Source organism: Notamacropus eugenii, chromosome 3 (assembly GCF_028372415.1).
Source record: "Notamacropus eugenii isolate mMacEug1 chromosome 3, mMacEug1.pri_v2, whole genome shotgun sequence".
In the NCBI taxonomy this organism is placed as follows: domain Eukaryota; kingdom Metazoa; phylum Chordata; class Mammalia; order Diprotodontia; family Macropodidae; genus Notamacropus; species Notamacropus eugenii.
The window spans coordinates 207,209,128-207,234,502 of NC_092874.1; the positions used below are offsets into that span (position 1 = coordinate 207,209,128).

The 25,375-nt window shown below is 37.3% G+C and overlaps 1 protein-coding gene across 3 annotated transcripts in view; it reads left to right on the plus strand.

The window, feature by feature from the left end:
- BCL2L13 (BCL2 like 13) overlaps positions 1–25,375 on the plus strand; it is a 120,831-nt gene that overhangs the window by 38,566 nt on the left and 56,890 nt on the right. For 2 of the 3 annotated variants that reach the window (XM_072654149.1, XM_072654147.1), the window contains exons 3-5: positions 5,681–5,788; positions 6,845–7,001; positions 10,906–10,975. In XM_072654149.1, coding sequence (XP_072510250.1) covers positions 5,681–5,788; positions 6,845–7,001; positions 10,906–10,975 — 335 coding nt within the window. Of the gene's footprint in view, positions 1–5,680; positions 5,789–6,844; positions 7,002–10,905; positions 10,976–24,357; positions 24,424–25,375 lie in introns of those variants that run through there. The other variant, XM_072654148.1, reaches the window with a different exon arrangement.

The following is a 25,375-nucleotide window of genomic DNA, read 5'->3' on the forward strand; positions in this document are numbered from 1 at the left end:
TCCCAGGTCACCCTGGGCTGTAAGTCTCCTCCACTCCATTGTTTTATGGCTTGTGCTGCTCTAGAATGTGTTAGAGTCTTTCTTTACAGGTTATTTTATGGGCTATGGGGGAAGAGCTACAGTATGTGCATCTTTCTACTTTGCCATCTTGGCTCTACCCCCCATTAAAAATTTTTATGAAAAATACTAAGTTCCATCCCTTTTTCTCTAATTTCTTTGTTAGTGTATTCCTTTTTCTTTGCCCATTAAAACAATAAAACCACCTTTAAGTCTCTCTATCTAAATGAACCTTGAGGTATTGGGATTTTGAAGGGATACTTGTTTCTTAGCCTTCCCTTGGAGTATAAGCATTTTGTCCCTTCTAATTTTCCAAATATATTAACCTTGCAGTTCAGAGTTTCTGTTCATCTCTGGTCATTTCATCAGAATTACTTTAAAGATTTCTATTCCATTAACATTTCAATTCTTTCTATATAGGATTATACTTATTCTTATAAGTTAATTTTTTGCTTTTATAATGTATTCCAAAATGTTCTCTCCTTTATTGTGGTAGTTTCTGATTCTTATATGATCCTGATTGTGGTTCTTTGGTACTTGAATTCTTTTTTTCTTTGTAGTAGTCTGTATCTTCTTATGTTGACTTATTTCTGTAGGATTACTTTATTATTTTTTATTTGATTTCTAGCAATATTGGGGCTTTCATGACATTAGTAGGTGATTTGACCTACTCCACCGTACCAAGGGGGAAACAGGGTCTGCCATGCTTGTATTGTATTTTTCACTTGGTGGGAAGCTTAGTAAGGAGGAGGGACATGCTTTGTCCACACCCCAAGCAGAAACAATCCGTGTTATGAGACTGAATTGCATTACGTAGCTTTATCAACTACTCCACTTAATTTTGCCATAAAATCCTCTTAATTGCTGCCTTAAAATAGCTAATAAAGGCTAACATTTGCAAAGTCCTTTATATTATCTTACTTGATCCTTATGGACTGTGGGTGTCCTGGAGTGGGAGAACTAGGGGAGGAAGGAGGAATACTACTTTGCTAAGTTATGGACTGTAGTTTTCATTTAAAAAACAACATGGAACCAACAGCTTTGTGGCCAATCAAACAAAAAAGTTATAATGTAAATGATTAATCTTGCTGTTTTATATAAGTAACCATACAAGTAACAGTAAACCTTATACAAGTTGATGCTGCTACTGCTATGTTTCTAAATTAAAATAAACTCTTCTTCAAAGAAGTAAGATGGATACTTATCTTTAAACCTTTTGTGGGAGCACAGTTTCTGTCTCCAAAAGTAGGCTTGCTGATGCTCTGCTTCCTGTCCTCTCTGTGCTTGGGAAGGCTGCGACTTGTCCAAACTCGATATTTCTAGTTTCCTTTTTATTTTCTGAACATAGTTTCTTGGGTCTAGTTATTTTGGCATATGTAGACTTGGTTACTTATAAACTGTGTAAGCATCCCTCTAGGTCCTTGTTCAGCTTCCACTTCTTTGTGTTTGCATCACTTTCTGGACAAGGTTTCTTGACTAATCTTCCTTGTATCCCCTGTAACCTCATTGATTAGTGACCATGGCACATATATGACTTTAGCTGTGCAGTATGGGGAGTGAAACCTTGTATTAACTCTACATATTTGATATTAAACAGTAAAGGAGTGAAAGATTACAATGAAAGATTAAAGGAATGAGAGATTACAAAGATAAGGTTGTGTTAATGTGGCTAGAACCACGGATAGTGAATAAGACATTCAGAACGAAAGAGGTAAAATGCATAGATTCCTATCTACCACCCTATTCTCTATGAATTATTACAGTATGTTGCTTTCTCTTTAACCATTTCTTTTTGGGTACCTATATATCTTATTCCTATCTTCAGTTCAGCAAACACATAAACACTACTGTGTGGTGTGAGGAATACAAAGACATAAATATAGTCTCTGCCCTACATTCTTTTGGGATAGTGGAGAGGGAAGGCCAGATATTCACATGTAAGCTAATATAAGTGAGAAAGCAAAAGAGTATTTCAGACTGAGCATGCTAGGAATATTTGAGGAGAGAGATAGAATCCTTTCTGCTGGAGAAATTAGGAAAGACTGCATAGAGAAGAGGAACCTGATAGTCTTGAATGAAGATAAGTATTCTGAAAAGTAGGAAGCAGCACATTCAAGGCATAGGGAATAACTTTTGTGAATGTATGGAGGCAAAAGATGTCATGTTGAGTTTGGGGAACAACCAGTAGTCCAGGTTAAGGAAAATGAGCTGAAATAAGAATGGAATGGGCGGTTGGAGCTGGATTATGTAGGGCCATAAATGCCAAGCTAAGCACTTTATATTTTATCTGGGATGTGAAAGTGAGGCACTGGAAGTTTTTGAACAGGTCAGTGACTTGGTCAGACCTGGGCGTCAGAAAGATTATTTTGACATTTTCATTAAGGTTATATTGGAGAAGGGGAGAAACTGGAAGAAAAATTAATTAAAAGACTATTACAATAGTCCAGAGGAAAGCTGATGAGAATCTGTATTTGGGTGGATTAGAGAGAAAGAAGACACTGATATTTCTATGTTAGCATAAGTGGTAAGTTATAAGAGACATCATGCAGATTTAATAAGACGAATTTATGGAAAGGAAATATTCAAAGACAACTATAATATTTGCAACTAAAAATAGGGACGCTTAGAGGAAGTAGTTTAGATTTAGGGACGTAAATATGGAGATGACTAAACAGCAGTTGAAGATATGGCATTTGGGGGGAGATTAGGGAGAGTATGTGTGTGTGTGTGTGTGTGTGTGTGTGTGTGTGTGTGTGTGTGTGTGTGTGTGTGTGTGTGTGTGTGAGTGAGAGAGAGAGAAAGAGTGTCAACCTTAGAGAAGAGATAATTATGTTCAGGGGAGTGGATGATGTCACCAGGGGAGTGGATGATGTCACCAAGGGAGAGAATGTAGAATTAGAAGAGGGCCAAGTTTTCTTTGGGAGATAACTGTCCTTAAGGAACAAGAGACTGATGGTGAATAAAGTAAATAGAGAAGGATCTTTAAGATACACATCAGTCAGTCAACAAGTATTTATTAACATCTACCATATGCCAGGCACTCTGCTAGCTACTGGGTATACAAATACAATGAGTGAAACTCTAAATTGCAAAGAAACATGCAAGGGACTTACGTATATATATTCAAATGGGAAAGATAGCAGGTAATTATATGTAAGTATATGCAGAATAGATTAAATACAAAGTATTTAACTGTAAGGTGATTTAGGAGTAAGAGCTCTAGCCACTGAGGTGATTAAGAAAGGTTTTATTCAGAAGTTGGTGTTCATGCTGTATCTTAAAGAGAGAGAGGATTCTATGAGGTGGAGGAGCAAAAGGAGGAAGAAGTGAATCCTAGAAAACTAGGATGAAACATTGTCTTAGAAGCTAATCAAGGAGTCTAGGAGGACCTACTCACCATTGTCCAGCATTACCAAGAAGTCAAAGAAAAGGCCATTAGATTTAGCAGTTTAAGAGAGTAGCAACTTTGGAGAGAGCTGTTCCAGTAGAGTTGATTTTAAAAGTCAAAATTACTAGGAATGAGATTTGAGTGGATGGTGAGGAATGTGGAGGTGGAGATTATAAATAATTCTTTGTAGAAGTTAACCAGTAAAGAAGAGTAGAAGTCTCTTTTGGGAATGACAATGTAAAGGGAAGATTTTTTAATTTGAGTGGGTGACCGGAGTGTATTTGTAGATTATAGAGGTGCCAGTAGGATACAGCTGTGTTACCAGAGTGGGAGAAATAATTGATTAGACAAACTCATGAAGGAGTTAGGAGGGGTTGGAGATAAGGGCAAGGTTAGAGGAGTTACCATTGAAAAGGAGCCACTTATTTCTCAGACAATGGTTGTTATGTTTGTCCTTCATTCTCGAAGAGGACCATGACATCATGATGATGACTTGACTTGCAGTTGACTTTGATTTGAGTGAGAGAGGGCTGTGCAAGGTCACCAACCTCACCTTCTTCTCCTGAGCCATCTCGGTCCAGTGGCCTTGATATTCATCAGGAGGGCTGGAGATGGCCCAGGATGCAATGGGATATACTGGCCCTTTCAGACTAAGGTCTTATAGCATTCTCACTTTGAGTGAGATATACCCATTCAGTGAATAGGCTTCTTTATGGCCCCTTTAATCAAAAAAGTGAATAAATAAATAAAACTGGGAGAAGACCCTCAGGAATCCTGAGTAAAAGAGAAACAATTACTATTTAGTATTTAAATCCACTCTGTGCTAGATGGGTGGGGACTTGGCAGTCTATGAGCTGAATTGGGTTTGAGGCTTGATCTTTGAGCAAGAAATATAGCCAGTAAACTCAGAGGAAAAAAGGCAGCTTTTGGGGGTGGAACACTGAAGAAGGAGGAGGAGGACGACGACAATGACAAGAGGAAGGAGGAGGGAGAGGAGGAGGGCTGCTATTCACAGGTACTTGGAAAATGGAGCAGAGGAGGAGATGGGTAAAAGTTTTATGATTTGAAATGGGTGACAGAATTTATGATCGCTATAAATAAATAAAGTAGGTGCCCAAAGGGCTATAAAACTTTTCATACCCTTTGATCCAGCAATACCACTGCTAGATCTGTATCCCAAAGAGATCACCAAAAAAAGGGAAAATGACCCTTATGTACAAAATTATTTATGGTAGTTCTTTTCGTGGTGGCAAAGAATTGGAAATTGAGGGGATGCCCATCAATTGGGGAATGACTGAACAAGTTGTGGTATATGAATATAATGAAATACAATTGTTCCATAAGAAATGAAGAACAGGCAGATTTCAGAAAAACCTAGAAAGACTCATATGAACTGATGCTGAGGGATGTGAGCAGAACCAGGAGAACATTGTATATAGTAACAACCACATCGTGTGATGACCAACTTTGATAGATTTAATTCTTCTCAGCAATGCAGTGAGCTCTGACAATCCAAGGGACTCATGAAGGAAAATGCCGTTCATGTTCAGAGAAGGAACTATAGAGTCTGAATGCATGAAGCGTGCTGTTTTCTCTCTTTTTTTTCTTGTTTTCCCCTTTTGTTCCGATTCTTCTTGCACAATATGACTAATGTGGAAATATGTTTAATATGTTTGAACATGTATAGCCTATATCAGATTGCATGGGGAGGAGGAAGGGGAAGGGGGTGAGAAAAAAATTTGAAACTCAAAATTTTGTAAAAGTGAATGTTGAAAACTCTCTTGGCATGTAATTGGGAAAAAAAAATATGGGGAGAAAGGCAACAGTGGAGAAAGAATTTTTCATCTTGGCAGAACAGATTCTAATGAATTATAGTATTAAGAACATAGAAATTTTCCAAAGGTTAGTTCCTGAATGTTATGCTCTTATTGCCCCTCTCCAGAAGAAATAACTAGGACAAGGGGACCTCAAGTCAATTTTCTTTTTATTTAATTCCCTTAAATTCCCACTGAACTTTACTCTAAGTAGCGGACCCAGATACTTCCAACAGGGGTCTTCCTAACAGGCCCAAGTGGTCCCAACTTCTTTTTTAACAGGGGCCTGGAATCAGCATTTTTTTCCAGTGGTTAATGTTATATTAATTTTTTGTGTATTGTTTTTGATGCCTGCCTTCTATCTTTCTCCTTCTGTGTCCTCCTCTTTATATGTGTGTTAAGCTTTCTGATTTTTTTTTAGGGGTCCAGCCATCTACATCTTTTCAACTTAGGGACCAAGATCTTCTATTGAAAGTTAAGACTGGAATTGAAGAAGAGCTGAGGTCTCTGAATGAAGAAATTTCTGAAGGTTTGTTTGTTCATCTTATTCTAGCTATATTTCATTTTTGATTTGTTTAAAAAATTACTTCAGAATTTATTCTGGTATATTCTAGTGTAAATATTTAAGTGGTAGAGGGCTTTTTGTTTTCTTGTAGAACATCTCCCAAATCACAAAATCTCAGAGTTTGGAAGGTATCATGTTACTCATCCATCTGAGAATCCCTCTACAACATGTCTAACAAGACCTCTTATCATGGGGTCATTGAACGGAGTTCTCTCTGGTTGAATTTATTAAAGATACATAGATCATCATATATTCATTCACAAGATATTCCTTAGCCAAGATACATCTTTAGTTTTAGCAAGTCACATAGCATTTTCTAAACAATAAACAAGTTAAATTGAACAAATAAGAAAGAGAATCATGCCTTTTTATACCTTTTGAAATAGAATACTAATTTTATTAAATGATCTGTGAATCTGAGGTCACAAATGAGTCAGTTCTGGAGTGGAGATTCCCAGGATGCTCAGTCATGTTCTACTTCCATTCCTTATGATCATGTAGGATCAAGCCTAAAATCAGTACTATAAGAAAAACAAAATAAAAGAAACAGAGGACAAGGTACTGTAGAGCCAGGAATTAACTGTAAAAGGAAACCGCATGTCTTTGCTGTGAAGATGCAGAAGCACTGAATATGTCTTTAAGGAATGCAGATAAATCCTTGTCCCTTCCAATCTTACAGCAGTGTAGCTTTCTTGTTTAGTCTTCTAAAGTCAAGTTCATTGACCTCTTCCTGATAATTAAGGTAAGTTAAGACTCATCAATGTCTTTATTATTGCATATGACTTGAACAACCACAATGTTATCTGGTTTTTCTTATTTTGCCACACCTATTGATATGTTCTTGGGAGTGGACTTGCAGAGTGTGTGTGTGTGTGTGTACACCTATAGATGTCATTGAAGTTGGGTTTTTCTGTGTGTGTGTGTGTGTGTGTGTGTGTGTGTGTGTGTGTGTGTGTGTGTGTACACGTACACCTATAGATGTCATTGAAGTTGGGTTTTTCTTTTGATCTGATTCTTCAGCTTTCACCAGCACAGGCTTTGACTGCCACACATCTCCAGTATTCAGCCCTGTTAATCCAGAGAGCTCAATAGAAGACTGCTTGGCCCATCTTGGACAGAAGGTGTCACTGGAACTGAAAGAACGCATGCACGAAGCATTGCAGACTCTGCTCAGCCAGTGAGTCACCATTGCCAAGTCAGAGTGTGCTTTCCCTCAGTGTCTTCATCCTTTTATTAAGAATGGATTGACTGAGGCTTTGCTTTTATGGGAACCTGTATCATTTAGTTTGTCACCCTTAACACTTTAAAAAAATCTTGCTCAGATATAATGTATCCTTTGTATTCAGATTTCAGACATTGTTTCAGATAAACATAGTATAATAATACCACCTTATTTATTTATTGTGTCAGTAACAACAAAGGCATTTCCTGGATATTTAGGAATAGCTCATTTAATTTTTTGATTTCCTATTACATTATAACATAGAATTAATATTATGTCTTATTTTAGGTCTCCCAAGTGTTGCTAAACTTGGAATTGTACATCAGCCCATGAAACTATTTTCACATTTTTTAATGGAAACTTAGTTGTCTCCCAGTCATTTTTCTGGTTTTTAAGACTAGAGGTAAATAGAAAGTAATAGTGAAAGTACATTAAAATACATCAAGGCTATTTGGTATAAATCTTCATTTAAATAAACCAACATAAACTTTGCTCCTAATTACTTATTGGTAGGTTATTAGGAAAGTGACATGAATTTGAAACATTATCTGTCTGATACATGCACTTTTGAAAGCATGTAATAATATTAGCTCACAGAATACAAATCTGTTTCAAGAACCACAGTTCAGTTGCTCAGTGTGGTAGAAAGTTCTTGAATTCAAGTGGATGAAGTTTATTGTTTATTATTTCTTAAATGCTGCTGTAGGTGAAATTAATTCATTTCTCTGCATTCTGATTAATTGAATATGCATAAGCTTCCAAATTACTTTTAGATAATTCTAGATTTGAGTAAGTCAGAATTTGATGTATCATTCTGTACTGAAAACCTAGTTTGAGTTTCTTTGAATCTTATTCTGTGGAAAGAACATGAGGTACAAATAAGCGTGGGGGGGGTTAAAGAAAAAGACATTTGAATGGAGAATCATGGGATAAAGGAAGAAGTGAAAAACAAAAGACAAAGATTCTTTAGAGTTTTTACTTTGTGGTCTCAAGTGAATCACTTAAAATTCTTTTAGTTTTCATGTCTCTCAGATCCCACTGATATATTAGGAGCAAGAATTAAGTAATGATTTTTAGCATGCTTTGAGTTCCACAAGAAAAGATGTTCTTTAGGCAAAGTATTCTTAATTTCTTCCCTAGTCTGTTAGTAACCTATATATATATATTAATCTTACTCCTAAGTAAATGACTGTTTTCCCTCTTTATCTTATTTTTGCAAAAGTCCTAAATGCTGTGATTTATTTTGAAATTTGTACCTCGTATCAAATATCACAATTCACATTTCTTTGTGAATGAGATTTTTTTTTTCCCCTCTTTGAAAATTGGGTTTGGATTGATGAAATATGGTAATAGTTCCTGCTATAATTGACTTGCAATGAATGGGATGGGAATAAGTACTTTTGCTAATGCAAGAGCTTAAAATTTCCTAATTTTGTGTTTACTGAAATATTTTAATCATTCATTCAGAATCAAGTCTAAATAAAACCAAACTTTATTGGTTTCTGAAGATTATTTCCTTTTCTACCATCTTTTTATAGAAAAGTCATGACTATTTTATGACCACGATCACTTTAGAAACTAATCAGATTTGTGTAATAATGTTTTGGCAGGTCAGAACACAAAAAACCCCACATTTATATTTCCAACTATGGTGTTTTGAAGTTGAATGTGTTACCGCATCCTCAGAACCAATTTAAGTAAAGCTGAGAAAGAATTCTGGACTTTGTAGAAGAGCCTCAGCAGTTTTATTTAGGGATGGTGAATGAACTTCTTTGGCTTGATTATACATCTTGTTCCCTTTGAATATTTCAAACAGCTGTCATCTTCTCAATGTCCATATCTGTGTAGGTGTAATTAGCAAAATATATGGTCACCCTGAAAGGTCCTCAAGTACTTCAGCCTCATAGACAAACTCCATGTAAGAATTACCAAAAGTCTCAGTACAGAATAGTCCAGCAAAGGAAGTGAGGGGATTGAGCACCAGAGGGAATTTTAGGTAGAAGCAGAATGTCTTCTAGTAAGTAGAACAGTTGAAATGTCACCAGAGTCTAGTATAGAATCCTAGTCCATTAAATAGTTATGTGGTAACTTCTTAATTAGTTTATTGTTAGGAATGTGGCAATAAGCTCTTCTTTAAAAAAATGGATTACTGGGAAGCACAGTTCCCTTTGATATTGTTTTGATGTTGCTTCAGTATTAATTTGTGAAGGATATTTTCTCAGTTTCTGAAGCACTTGAATTGTTAAGTGTTGTATCTCAATCCTAACCAAATGTTGTGATTGCTCAAATTTGTGTGGGAACAGTTGCATTTATTTAAGTAAAAATAAATTAAATTACAATATGAGCTAAAAGAAATGTTTTCTGTAGTCTACATATTTACATGACTGTTTTCTTTTCTGAAATTAGACGTGTTCTTTACAAATCCATCTGTAGGTAACAATAATTTTTGTATATGTGATTTTAAAAAGTTACACATTTTTAGCCTTCCTAGTCAGTTTTCTGTGGTATATGGGATTTTTTAGATTTATACCTAACACTGCAAAAATTACTTTTTAAAAATAGTTTTCTGCAATCCTACTATTCAACTATATGTTCCTTTACCAAACTTTTTCAGAGAGTATACACAATCCCACTGTACTATAGATTCTGTTTTGTTAAATTACATTCTCTGAGAGGAGTTATTTATTACTTTTCTGTCACTTCCTTTCACCCATAAATTAGCTGAGTAAGAGGATGCTATCCCTGAAGGAATTTAAGTTTTATAATTCTTAATGTCTCTCTTCTGACTTAAGTCTCTTTTTTGAATAGCATAAATTTGATGATTCAGAATCATAGAATATTAGAGCAGAAAAGGAATTTAGAGATCATTGGGTCCATTCTCTACATGAAGGAATTGAAGCCTGGAAATATTCAGTGACTTACTTAAGGTGACATAATAACTAGTGAAGGTCAGAGTTTAACACTGTGACCCAAGTCTCCTGACTCCCAATTTACTGCATTTTCTACTATACTGAGTTGCCTTATGGAACTATTAATGGATGAGAGAGAAATTTTAAGAAGAGGTCCAAGTCTTTAAAAATAAGTACTTTTAACATTTATTTTATAAGTTTAAATCCTGCCAATTAAAAAATTGTTTTCATGAAACAAAATGCTATTATAATATATATTAACCAGGTACCAAATAGATGAGGAAAACTAAGGCACAAAATTTAGAATTTAGAGCAATGACCTATCACCTGTTATTGCCACCCAATTATTTTAAGGTCTAGTACTATAGTTCTTATAGAAATAACAAGAAAAACTTCTTTCCAGACTTTGAGAAGATAATACTTTGAGGTTTTGATTTATAAATATAATTTCTTCCTTTAAACATGAAAAGTTTTACCAGCTGTCAGGTCTCTTTATTTATTAAACATTTATATTGTGGTTGGTTTTAGAACCATCCTGAATGAAACCCTTTTTTTCTTCCTTTATCTTATTATTCTTTGGTCCTATAATGAACCAGATTGTGATATCTAATTAACATTAAATTAATTCCAGAAAACCTAAAAAATACTTGCAAGGTATAAAATTTAGCCGAACATATACCATTGTTCCAGAAAAGTGACTACTTCATTCAAAATATTTTCCATTAACCTAAAGTAAATGTTTGAAGAACAATGGAAACTGTTAGTTTGAAGTCATGCTTTTCTTTGATTATGGGTTTGATTTTTTCTTTTTAGGTCCTAAACAGAATGACTAGCTATTAGTTAATGGTAGAGAGGTGAATCATGTTTCATATGTGTTTGTATTCATATCATCATCTGAACATTTAGAGTTTTCCTTCTTTGACTCAGACTTTTAAAAAAAATTTCTACAGGCCAGTGAGCTATCAGGCATATCGGGAATGTACACTGGACACTGCAGCTCTTGCCAGCGGATGGAATAAGGTACTATCCAATTTATCATGTATATTTAAAGTATTTTTAACATCTTGTTATTAAGATAGCATAGAGTTCCTGATCAGTAAGAGATCTCTTGTAGCTTAGTACCTATAGAAAAATCAAGACTGGTCCTGTTTGCAGGTAGCCATGTACAGTGTTTGAATTTTTGAGCAACTATAAGGCCCCAATCTGTTCTCAAAAGAAGGTTTCAGTTTGGTGCCACTCTCCTTTTGTGGTTGACCCAAAATTTCCATCAGTACCATCACTTGCTTAGATTAAACAGACCACATTTTCCCCCAAAATTACACTCATTCATATATTACCTAGTCAGGGAAATCAGGCCTTAGTAGACAGACAGATAGATAGATAGCCTTCTTCTTTTGGCATGCTAGTTTATTGTTAATTGTTCGTTATTATCATGAATACCTAAGGCACAGAGAACATTAGGGCATATGATTCAGTAAGTCTGAATTTCAAAAAACTGAAGAGATAGGATAACATGGTGATTGCCTCTAAGATGAGCCAGAGAGGCAGAGAGGATGATTGTTCATAGATATTCAACGAGTGGGCACCTGAGTGACAGGAGCATACAGAAAAAGGAAAGCTTTGAAGATTTGCTTGATCACACTGACATGCTTATATAAGTAAAAATTACTGTAGTATAATGGACAATAATGTATAGTTTATGGTTATCACTGTGTAGATTAAATCCAATAATAGTAAAATATTTTTACAAAAGTCCCCCTGTACCACAGATTCTTTTTTGCTTTAGGTTAAATTATGTTCCCTGAGTAGTAACATTTTACATTTATATAGTATTAATTAACATTTGAAAATGAGCATACATAGCATTGTTGGTCACAATTTTCTCTATTTTCTTAAGATAATGCCCAGGAAATTGGGGTGTTTGGAGAGGGGAGTAAAGTAGTGGCTAGAGATTGACTTAAGAATCAGAAGACCTAGGTTCATGTCTTAACCTTTGACATACAGGCATACCTTGGAGATACTGTGGTTTCAGTTCTAGACTACCACAATAAAGTGAATATCACATTAAAGTGAGTCACAGAAAGTTTTTGGTTTCCCAGTGCTTAGAAAAGTTATTTTTATACTACATTGTAGTCTGTTAAGTATGCAGTAGTATTACATCTTTAAAAAACCCTAATGTACATACCTTAAATAAAAAATGTTTTATTGTTAAAAAATGCTAATTGTCACCTGAGTCTTTAGTGAATCATAATCTTTGTGGTAGAAGTCTTGCCTTGAAATTGATGGCTGCTGACTTAACAGAGTGGTGGTTGCTGAAGGTTAGGGTAGCTGTGGCAGTTTCTTAAAATAAGGCAATGAAGTTTGCCTCATCAATTGACTCTTCATTTTACTTGAGGCCATTGTACGATTATTACTTGGCCTAATTTCAATATTGTTATGTCTCAAGAAATATGAAGGCCTGAGGAGAAGGAGAGGAAAAGGGGTAATGGAAGATCGGTGGAGCAGTCAGAACACAACATTTTTTTTTATCAAGTTTACTATCATCTGGGCATGGTTTGTGGTACCCCAAAACAATTACAGCAGTAACATCAAAGATCACAGATAACTATAACACATATGATAATAGTGAAAAAGTTTGAAATATTTTGAGAATTACCAAAATATGACACAGAGAGTATGTGTGAGCACATACTATTGGACACATGGCGCTGCTAGACTTACTTGATGCAGGGTTGCCACAAGTCTTCAGTGTGTAAAAATGCAATATCTGCAAAGTACAGTAAAACAAGGTATGCCTGTGCTAACTTTGTAATACTCTCCAAATCACTTCATCTGTTAGTGCCCTGGGGAACTTTAGAAGAGTTGTTTGATGGAGGGAGCTTTGTCACTGAGAATGCCCTCCACCAATAAAAATCATAGATTCCAACCAAAAAATAATTTACACTTATATAGTGTTTTAAGATTATAGGGCATTTTATATATATATATCTCATGTGACCCTTGCACTCTTCCTGTTTGGTAGATAGTGCAAGTAATATCCCCATTAAAATTTTTAATGACTTGCTCAGGGTCACAAGAGCTAGTTTGTGTAGAGGTGGAACTGAAACCTAGGTCTTCTGATTCCAAAGCCATTGGTATTTTAACAGCTATTGCTATGTAAGTCTTCATATTACAAGCCTATAATACAGACATTTTGGTCCCCCAACACCAGCATTATGTGTTTTTTTAAATTTATATTAGATACTGTATATATAAAAAGATTCTGTTGTATTATATGCCTACATTTGTTTCCATTGTGTTCCATTGAATAAGGAAAATAGTATCTCATATATGAATGTTTGGGATAGATTTTTATAACTTTTTATAATTATCAAGATGTAAGATGAGATTGATTCTACTAAAGTCCTCCACTATTGATGCCACCTTATCATGGTTTAGAGGTGATTCTAACATTCTAGAAGTGCAAGCTCTGATGGGTACTATCAAACTGAAGAGGTTTCAGGTGCCAGAAACAGATTTGGTCTGTTATATCCTTAAGTTCAAGTTCAAGGAAATTCATCACCAGGTTGACCACAGGTTGATGAGTTTTCTGCTAAGTCATAGAGAAGTAGAGAAAGATCTCTGTGAATGGATGGAGTAGTCACATTGATGAAACCATGGACCCTTGAAGTATTAACATAGAATTGACTTGTATTATATTGAAGCTGTTCAGTAATTAGATAAATCAGTGAACAAAAATTTAGGTACTAATATCATAGGCTTTCAAACCTTTTTTGTACTTCTTGTGTTTATTCTGATCATTCCTTCTTGGGAATGACTTCAAGGGATTTCTGTCCCTTTGTCACACCCCTTTGACTCTCTACTTTTCCCTGTTCCCCACTTCCCACTTTTTCACAGTCAGTCTACCTTCATTGATTACCTCCAGAACTATCTTCAGTGTAGTTATCATCATTGTTCAGTTCTTGGCTTTTAGGTAGTAACTGGAGGAGACTGGTAAAGGTGAAGTTGAGTTGATTCTTTGTCAACTAATAGCATGTGAGTTACTTTTTGTTCATAGAGAAATCAGTTAGACTCAGGCCAGACCAAGCCTTGACAATGAGAGATCAGTCTAATAGTTCACCTCTTGATTTTAGCCCAAGTGGTATCCTGGAAAGACTTCTGAATTTAGCATTAGAGAATCTTATCCCAGTTCTGCCATCCCGCTAGTAGTGGGATCTTGGGCAAGTTCCACCTCTCTGGTCTTCAGTTTCCTCAGTTGTTTTGATTTTCATTTGTCTTATTAGTGATTTGGACCATTCTTCAATGAGGTTGTGGGAGCTTGCATTTCTTCTTTCAGAAGCTGCCTGTTTGTATCTTTTGACCATTCATCTATTAGAAAATGACACTTGTTCTTATATTTTTGTAGTTTGAAAAAAATTTTGGGTAGCCAGGGGACAGTCCTTTTTTCCTGCTAACAACTCCACATGTTATCCCTTCCCTTTGCATTTCTATTTTCCCCTTCCATTGTGGCTTATGGAATCTGTTGTTGACAAGTTGTTCTTTATTTTGGACCTTTTCCGTTTAAGCTCCTTCCATTTTCTGTCACTTACTGATAAGGCACAGTCAGTGCCTTATTCTGGGCTGTCTTCTCTGATCCTCCGTTCACCTGCATTGACTTATTCCACTTCTCTGCTCCCAACGTTCCCCTTCAGCTCCCTCCCCCTGCGACATTCACTGGATCAAGTAGAGTCGGCATGCTTCTTGCTTTTCAGTGCCACTCTGTGCCCATTTACTTGGCAGCTTCTTTTTGAGGTACACTCCATCCAGATCTATCACCCTGTCTTTCAGGGAAATCGTTTCTTACACATCTTCTTCTCTCTCACATCCCCAACTCAAGCTTGGGGAATCATCTACTTCAGTTTGTTGTTTAAATCACCCTTGTTTCCCAATTCTTCAGCTTCAATGATTTGCATTTAACCTTAGTCACATATAGATGTGGCAGTCAAGGCCATAGTCCTTGATTTCAGTCTCACCAACAATTACTCTACAATCCACAACTCTGCATTTCCTCTATTTCATTGGTTTTCAAAGTGAGATTGTATAAATTCACCAGGAGCGATGGACTGATATGAGAAGGGTATATGAATGACCAAACAATGCAGGAGTGAGAAGGTGGGTCAAATTCTACCCACCCCAGGAGAGCTGATAGGAGAACACCAGCACCCTGTTCCTCTGTCATCAATGTAACATTCTCCCATTCAACACTCTTCCAACCTCTTTTCTTCTGTGCTGTGTGTGAGCTCTTCAGGGAGTTGGTAACCTGAGACAACTGTAGCAATAATTAGATTACACTCGGAAAACTGTACTCTATCACTTCATGGCTGCATTACGTGCCTTTCCTTGGCTCCAAGTTCTAGAGCAGTGGGTGGAGAATAGTGTCTGTCTTGGCTTCCTTAATTTTCTTTTAGGAGAGGCATTGATGGATTGTGCTTTGCAACATGACTCATTTTATCCCCTTCTAAAACCACCTCTCTTCTGAACTTCATTATTAATTACTACTGAGGATATCACCATCTTTCTTTTTTGCAACCTGAGTTTACAACTCAGAGTTATTCTGAGCTCACTCAGACATACCCCATATGTTTAATCAGCTGCCAAACCTTGTTTCTACCTCCAAAACATCTCTTGTATTTGTATCTTCTCTTTACTGTCATTGCGGTTGCCCTAGTTCAGGCTCATCCTTCTTGAACTATAGTAGTAGCCTTCTGCTTGGTCTAACTCAGGATAGTCTGATGGTTCTGGCTACCGATCAGGACAAAATGAGACACTGGTAGACCATATAACATTTAACAAAAAATTGTTTACTTAACTTCAGACCTACACAACTTGACAATAGATAGGGGCCAAAATTAAAATAAGCTAAACTTCTTAGGCTGCAGATAGGTTAGACTAGAGACAGACTGATGATGGTTGGTTGCTGCAGGTCATATGACAAACAGGAGCAAGTGCATAGTGGCAAGCCTACATTTTTTGGTAGGCCATATGTTGTGTAGACCTTCTTCATTGCATGGAAAGGAGGTTTAGCAAAGATATGTTGTATACAGTTGTGTACAGTTTTCCTGACTTTGAATTTTCCAAGAACCCTGGCTTTTATTCTAAGGTAACCAAGAAGCTGGGGCAGCTAGGTGGCACAGTGGATAGGGCACCAGAAGAAGTCGGAAAGACTCATCTTCCTGAATTCAAATCTGGCGTCAGACACTTAGTAACTGTGTAACTTTGGGCAAATCAGCTAAGCCTGTTTGCCTCAGTTCCTCATCTATAAAATGAGCTCGAGAAAACCCCAGGTGAAGTCACGAGGAGTCAGACACAACTGAATTTAACAGCAGCCACCAAGAGAGCTATATCAGATCAGTTAATTCTCAAAAACAGTTTCATTACTCTTAATTTTTTTTCCTGAACTTAAGAAACAATTTTCCCTACCCCCAAAATGAGTTTTTCCATGTACAAAATGGAATGTAAAAAAAGTTTTATAGGGAATCATGACTCTCTTAAGCATAACTTGATTTTTATAAAATGTACATATAAAAATTGAACGTATTAATTTCAAGGCTGTCCTGCTTGTCGATTTCCTTCTGATAGAGTGCTTGGTGGCATGTACTTGGGCCCCAATTTTAAAATCACATTTCTCTTTAAAAAATCCCATTTCACCCTATCCTCAAAATACTATCTCAGGCAGTTTTTCCCTGAAGCACACAGCTTGCCCTAGCAACAACCCTTATCTCCTTCCTGCTGCACCTATAGAACTCGTTAGTTTAAAGCAGCTGTGTACTGAACTGGCTGTGTACTTGGGTCATAACGACATTTACTGCTTACTGGTCAATCACATGTATCCTAGACTTGGACAGACTTACACTCCCTTACATTAATCTTGTCTAACAAGACATTGACCAGAGAAGCCTGGTTTTTCCTGGTCAGCCCTGACCATTGGTTGACTCAGTGACATTTCAGGCCTAAAACCACACCTCCAGGTAGCCCCTCATTGGGCTGTTTCCCGATGAATTTTGGTTAAAATACCTGCTCAGTAGATACCAAAAGTGCATGTTCTTTTAAGAACTGACCACTCCCTAACCCCACCCCAAAACACCTAGTTAGCATTGGCAAAAGTGATACTATGGAATATCCTATATAAACTTTCCCTGTACCCCTTTAAAGTTGCAGGTTCCCTAAGAACTCTTGTCTGCTGAAAAGTGTAATAAATCTTTATCTTGACATCAACAATGCTTGCCTTTTGAATTCTTCTCCAAACGACCTGCCCCTGGTACCCCTGTCTTTGTGGGGGTCTTACACCCCTTTTCCAGCCCTCATCACTTCTTAAAATGTCTGTTCTCTTCTGTGCATTTTTGTAACTGCTTCCATGTTCCTTTTTTCTTTCTTTTTTTTGGCAACCCTGTTGCTAGTTTCCTTTCTTACCTAGTTTAAGAAAATATTTTAACAAATAAAATCACCCAGTGGTCATGCCTTAAAACTAGTATGTTTCTGCATTTCTTTGTTAGGTGAGTAACATTCTTCATTATGGGTCCTCTGGAGATGTGGTTTTTTATTGATTTGTTTGGGTCTGAAAGTTGTTTTTCTTTACAAAGTTGCTATTTATTATATAAATTGTTCTAATTTTACTTAACTCTGCATCAGTTCACACATCTCAGAATTCTCTAAAATCATATCTTTCCTAATTTATTTTTTAAAAGAAAACATTCAAATAAAATTTTTTTCTTCTGAACTAACACCAAAAAAGAGCAGTTCCATGTGTACAGTGTAACACAAAAGAGGGTTGTATATGGAACCATGAACCTCTATTTCATACCACTTGCTAAGTTATATATTAAATAATTATATAAAAAGAATATACATAAATTAAATAAATGTATGAATATATAGATTTATAAATGTATAAAATACACAAGTATTTTCAAAACTGCTCTGTTTCTCTATGCTTCCTTCTGAATGTCCCTGTTTTCTTATATGCAATAAAATTTTTTTTCATTCTGCCACTTTAGTACAATCACAGTTGCTCGAAACCGTATTAGGGAAATTTGGAGCATTTACTCCCATGTTTGGCTCTCTGCTTTAATTTACGTTCTTATGTAAATTAAAGACCATGATTTATAGTGTGTCTGTAGATAGATAGGTACCAGAAGGGGAAGTTGGGGATAAAAACAGACTTTTTTTCTTGGAACTTCCTTCATCGTTGAATAGCTGAGTATGATGCCATCAACCTGACCTTTTCCTCTGAAGTGCCTGTGGGACCTGTGGTCTTGCTTTGTATCTCCCATGTTTGCAACAGTTCAGTCCTGCCTTCTCTTCTTTTGCTATTTGCCTTTGAACTACCAGTTCTTCCTGGCTCAGCTTTGTATCATTCTCCTCTATCATCTCTGCTTTCTAGGATCCTTGGTTTCTCTATTTGGTTCTTACATAGCTCCTCCTTTTTATACAAGTTTCTTAGTCTTATGATCAAACCTTTCATAGGACAGTTAGTCCAGCCTACAGGCACATACCAAGCAAGTCAAGCCGCCACCACCACCGCTTTGACTAACTACCCTCTCTCCTGGAACCCCAGGGATAACTGCCTAGGAGTCTGAACCCAGTAGCCTTTGGAATAACATAACAATGCTTTCAGTACGCTGCTTGCTACCATCATCCTGGGAAGTAACCCCCTGTGGAGATATAGTCCAGCAATTGCTCCTGAAGGTGCTACAGCCCCATTTTTTTTTTTTTGAAGACCCAGAAAAGGTTTTTGTCATTGATAGATGTTTCAGTATCACAAACTGATATGTCTTTGTCAGTAGCAATGACATTAAAGAGGAGGCTGCACCGTGCCAGCCTCAATTAAAGAGAAGACAGCCAATGTAGCAAAATTTATGATCTTTAATTGGGGCAACGGAGTTGCAGCTGGGATACCATGCAGCAGCAAGGATTGGGTTACGGGTTTTGGGGGTTTTTTTCAAGTATTGGAATAAGAGGGAGAGTTGTGCATTCTCCAAAGGATCTGACTACCGGGGTGTGTATGTGTGGGGATGGAGGGAGGTTGGGGACATCCCACCCTTTGAAGTGATAGGTTATTTTGCATAATTAAGTGAAAGTCCTTAAAGAAAGCTTGAGAGGGGTAGAGTTAAGTATTTACAAAAACATCTGGCTGGAGATGATCAGGCAGTTCGTAGGTCTGGGAATGGGAACTGGGTCAGCTTTTGGTCTGCTTGCTTTCAGTTTGTGTTGACTACCCTCAGGACCTTTGGACCTTTCCATCTAACTTGCAGCTGAAACCTTCCATATGTACTGTCTCCCCCAATATAGAAAGGGAGCTCCTTGAGAGCAGGGACTATCTTATTTTTTTATTTGTGTCCTTAGTGCTCAGCACAGTGCTTTGCACATAGTAAACTTTGTATAAAGAAATACTTCATTCGTTTATTAGCTATGTACATACAGGAAATATAACGGAATAGATGAAAGGTGATCTCTCTGGGGAACTCCTAACAATAGTGAGTGGAGTGTGTGTATTTAGGTGAGTGGGAGGAGGTTGTGTGGGAAGACCTCAGGCTGAAAGAAGTTGAGATTTGACTTGCATTTTTTAGGAAGCCAGGGAAGCCCAAAGAGAGATTTAACACCCGTGAGACTGACATTGAAAATGCAGGTGGAGGATCTGTTCCAGGATCGGAATGTTAGTATTACTGGGTGGTAGATTATATGGAAGAGAATAAAATAGACGATATCTATAAAGGTAGGGAGGAGCAAAGTTGTGAAGGGCTTTAAATGCCAAATGAATTTATAGCTCTAGAAAAAAAAACACCTGGCAATTTATAGCCCCACGCCCCAATTATATAAAAATCTTCACCGTTTAGATTGGTTTCACTATGTCAAATATTTTGGCTGTTTTCTTTTAGTTTATAATGTTGGACTTCAACAGTACTATTTTTTGTCTGGAGGAATCTAGAAAACTACTCCAAGACATTATTTTCCATGTAGATTCCTTGGCCTTGGTCCTTGTTTTCTTATGCAGATACATTTTGTCATTCCTCTAGTAATACCTTAGCTATTGGAGCTGTGAATTGAAATTGCTTTAACATCCTTTTGCATTTCCTTTTCTCTTTGAATGGAACTGTTTCCATTTGAATGAGTCTTCTGCAAAGTAATTGCCGAGAATAGTTCCCTTCTTTTCTACAGTATCTCAGAGAAGATAAAGAAAAGTTAGGCATTATTGATGGGGTACAGACTTGGGGGAGCCTCCTTGAGCTCTGCTTGAATCTTCCCCCTTTATCTGGCCTTTCATACTCAAATCTATTTCCCTTAACCTAGCCTGGCCCTCCTTTGTGTTACCCTCTGTATTGCCTCACGTGTATCCCACTCAAGCCCTCCATTTTCTCATACCTCCCAATTGCCTCCAGCTGTTTTCCACCCTTGATTACATCACTAGTTACCCCAGTCTCATCCAGATCCTCCTTAGACCCTCCTCCCAGACTACTGGACCACCTCTAGATCTTTCCTGCCAGACTTTCTGTATATAAGTTCCATCTCACCTCCATGAAGGCACTCAGATTCAATGCAGCTCTGACTCTGTCTAGCTGAGATTCTATCTGGCCCACTTGTTAATACAAGCCTCACAAATGGCCAGGCTCCTAAAGAGTCAGCCCAGTAAGGCAAATCTTTAATAAACTTTGTTTCACTTTGACTGAAAGAAGGCTCGAGTTGAATTCATGTTGAGGTTTGGGGTGTTTGGGACCCCAAAATACCAACACCCTGGGGCCTGCCTGAATGAATTCGACTCAGACCTTCTTTCAGACTAGATGGAACTTATATACAGACTGTGAGAGGAATATTGGGGTGGTCTAGTATTCTGAGGTGATGGGAGGAGGGGTTTAGGGAAGATCTTGAGCTGTCCAAGGAGGATCTTAGTGGGACTAGGGTGATTGATTAAGGGTGGAAAACAGCTAGAGGCAATTGGGAGATAACTGTCAATGGAGGGGTAGGGGTGAGAAGCAGGTGGGGTCATTCCAAGGTAAGAAACTATGGAGGGCCAGGATGGGTTATGGGTAATAGATTTGGGTATGAAAAGCCAGATTAAGTGGCTAGAAGGTTCCTAAAGTCTGTGCCCCATATTTAGTAGAGAAGAATGTGCAAAATTTCCTTCTTTTGCCGCATTCTTTCACATTATTTGTCATAAAATTTATAAAATTTTGACACACTCTTTAATTCTTAATCCTGATATGTTTACCAGCTTGAAAATTTAGTTTACTTTTGACGTAATCTGTTTTTACAAATCTAATCTTGATTGCCAGGACATTGAAGCATATCTTGGAAAAAATTCTCAATTTTTTTCATCATTAGGATGGTATGAGTTGATGTTGCAATATTTCATCCCCATTTGGGAAATTCTGTAATTCTGGAGCAGTTCTCTTTCTCAACATAGTAATATACGTGGAGTGGCTCTTGTCCTTATATATTTATGTGAATCTTTTATATCTATCAGATTTTTGTCAGAGAAATTTGTTAAAATTTCCCCCCAACTCATTTTTCCCCTTTCTTTGTAACTACACTGATTTTGCTTTTACAAGAACTTTTCAATTTTGTGTAATCAAAATTGGTCATTTTGTCTTGTGTTATTGTTGAGATTTAGGGGTGTTGGGACCCAAAAATAGCGACACAAAGGTCCTACCCAAATGAATTCGACCCAAGCCTTCTTTCAGCCAAAGAAAAACAAAATTTTTAAAGATCCACCACATTGGGTAGACTCTGAAGGAGTCTATATAGTACTTGCAGGCCAGAATGAATCTGAGCACCTTCTTGGAACCAAAATGAATCTTATATCCTGAAGGACTGTGGGAGGGATCTAGGAGTGGCCAAGTAGTCTGTCTGGGATGTTGGAAGGAGGGGCTCTAGGGAGGATCTTGATGGGAGTGGCCAGTAGGCTGGGGTGGAGGAGGCCAGGAACCAAGAGAATGGGGTTTTGATAGGATCAGAGGTGTGAAGTAGGTGAAGGTGATCGGAGGTAACCAAGATTTAGGCATAGGTATAATGAAAAGCTTATAGCCTCAGGCGAACTCCAGATCTAGTGGGTGGATTCAAGGACATTTCAAGGGCATTCCTAGAACCTATGTACCATCATGATCACCCCTGTCCCTTTTTGGCTAAGAACTCTCTCCCTTTCCCTACCTGTGAAAGATATTTCTTCCCTTCTGTCATTAAATGAAATTTACCCTTTTCTCAAAGAGCTTATGTTCTATCAGAGGAGAAAACATGGACTTATATGAGCATAGACAGAATAAAAATGAGGTAGCATCAGAAACTGAGGAGATTAGGAAAGGCTTCTTTTAGAAAGTGATGCTTGGATTGCCTGAAACAGGTAAGGGATGCCACAAAGTAAAGTGAGGGGGGAGTGCATTCCAGGCATGATAGTTGGACAGCACAAAGACATGGAGAAGGAACATGGGATCCTGTTTGTGAGGGGCAGCAAGAAGGCCAGTGTGTTTAGACTGTAGAGTGCAGGAAGGGGAGTGATGCATAATGAAGTTAAAAAGGTCAAAGAATTTATATTTATCCTAGAGTTCATTGGAAGCCACTAGAATTTACTGAGTAGGGAATAATATGGTAATATGGTCCATCCCTTTCCACTTCGGCAGCTATGGGGAGACTTGAACCAGTGATACCAATTGGGAGGCAATTTCTATAGTCCTTACAAGGGGTAATGAGAAACTGAACTGAGTTGGTGACAGTATGAGTGATGAGAAGGGGATGGATTCAAGAGTTGTCATGGAAGTAGAGAAATAAAAAAGATTTGGCAGCAGATTAAATATATGGGATGAAAGAGTTGAGAACATATACTGAAAAAATGATTGTGACTCCAATCATAATAGTGAAGTTTGTGAGAGGTGTAGATTTTAGGAGGAAGATGCTGAATTTTGGACATGTTGAGTTTGATGTATATATTGAATATTCATGTAGCAGTGTCTTGTAGATAAAAATATAGGACTGGAGGTCAAGATAGACATGGGGATGCTTGCTGTATATATTTAAAATGGGCATAGTCTGGATGGAGAGGATAGTTTAATCCATTTGAGGTGATCCATTCCTTGATTAGAATGTAAGGAATGTTTTTAAAAGCAGCAGATTGATGACCATCATTTTTAGAGGGAGGAATTCTAGTTTAGACTAAGAAGTTGGACAAGATAACTTCCAAAGACTCCTTGATGTGTTACAGTAGAAGGTATGTTGGATTTGTAGTCAGTATATATGTTCAGATTTTGGCACTATTATTTGCTCTGTGTTGGAGACATGCTTGACACTAAAAAGGTATCAAGGAAAATTTATTGCAGCAGAGTTCAGAGGAATTGAATGCTTTGGCTAAAGCGGATCCCAAGCCCCTTTTCAGGAGGAGGGAGTAGTGAGTACAGAAGCGAGATGAGCTATGTACCATTAGTTCAAGACAGATCCTCCCACTAGGAGACGGATTGGTCCATTCTCCATTAATTAGGTCACCATCTTCTCTACATGCCTACTACATATGCCCTTGATATGTTTCTTCTCTCCAACCCCCAAATATGAATTGTGCCTAATTTTGTGCTATCTTTACCCCCTGAGTGGAGAAGTTAATGTGCATGTGGCTTATTAAGCAATCATAAAGAAGAAAAACTTTCTCCCAGTTATTCCCAGTCATATTCCCCAACCAGTTCAGGCGGGTTCTAGGCTTGGACCCCTTCATCAGAAACTTTGTGGTTTTCTGAAGGCCACTGTCTCTTGATTGGTTGGACCCACCTGCAGTCTGCTAGCTTTCTTATTATCTGACCTATTCTTAATAACTTCAGCAACTAGTGACTCTGTGGAAACTTGACTCTGCTGTCTCTCACAGTCTGTGACCTTTTGTTCAGTTGTTTCTAGCTTTGTGACCCAGTTTGGGTTTTTCTTGGCAAAGATACCAGAGTAATTTGCCATTTCCTTCCCCAGCTCATTTTACAGATGAGGAAACTGAGACAAACAGGATTAAATGACTTGCCCAGGGTCACACAGCTAGAAAGTATCTAAGGCTAGATTTGAGCTTAGAAAGATGAGTCTTCCTGACTCCAGACCTAGCACTCTATCCATTGCAACACCTAGCTGTCCCTGTCTAACCTTTGCAACTTGTTTAAACTCTCTGGACCTGAGTTTCCTCATTTGTTAAAACGGAGGAGGTTAAATGCTTTCTGACTTTACTTTTCAGCTCCAAATCTAGAATCCTAGGTATTTGATAGACTATGGTTTAAACAAATGCTTATTTAAAAATCTTTTTTCAACTAAACAATGTTAATGATCATTTTTTTAAGTGAATATTGTTTTCATTTTCTAAAGGACAGACAGGGTAACCAGGTGGTACAGTGGATAGACTGTTGATGTCAGAAAGACTTGAGTTAAAATCCTGCCACAGACACTTGATTACTATCTGATCCTGGGCATCAACTTCCTTACCGGTAAAATGTTGATAATAATAGTACCTACCTCATAGTGTTGTAAGAATCAAATGATAACGTGTAGAACACTTTGCACATTTTAAAGTACTCCATAAATGCTCGCTATTATTATTAATATTAAAATAGAGCTATAGACGTTCTCAACTTGGTGTTTTTACTCAGAATAGAATCTAGTATTAGAAGATCATCTGGATCCAACCCCTTGCTTTTATAGATGAGAAAACTTCAACTCAAAGAAGTTATTTGTCCAAGACAATATGGCTGTAGCAGAACATATTTAAAGTTGAGTCCAAGGCTGGTACTCTTTCCATTACCACACACATTATAGAAATAGTATCCATTTTACATAGACTGGGATGGTTTCCCTTTAAGGAGGCATAATGACCAAACTCTGGATTCGATTGGACTACCATGGGTATAAAAAACCAGCCTCTCAGGAACTGGTGATCCTAAAATCTGGCAGAATTTCCCACTTCTCTAGAGAATGTCCTTTTGATGCTGTGTTGCTGCTGTGGCAAATGTAGACAAAGGTGAAGGGGAGATGCAGTTTTTATATTTAGTAATTATCTTTAAGCCTTTATTATGAATGTTTTAATTGCATTTTATGGTCTCCCGTGTTTCATTGCATTTCAATTGTAAACCTGAATCACTGGGTCCAAATATGGATTGATCCAGAATATTTAGTATTAATTTTCAGGTTTGAATCACAGTGACTTCGTAGTTGAAATGGGAAGAGTAATGTGGAAACAAAAGTTTTTATAATTGGATGCCCCAAGTCTGGTACCCAGAACTCATGAGTTGCCCTTTAAATGGGATAAGGAAGGGGCCCCCTCTCACCCTGTGATATTAATACAATGGGTGCTTAAAAGAGTTTCATATACAGAGTAAAAAATTAAAAAGCCAACATTGAGGTAGCTAGGTGGCATAGTTGGATATAGCATCAGCCCTGATG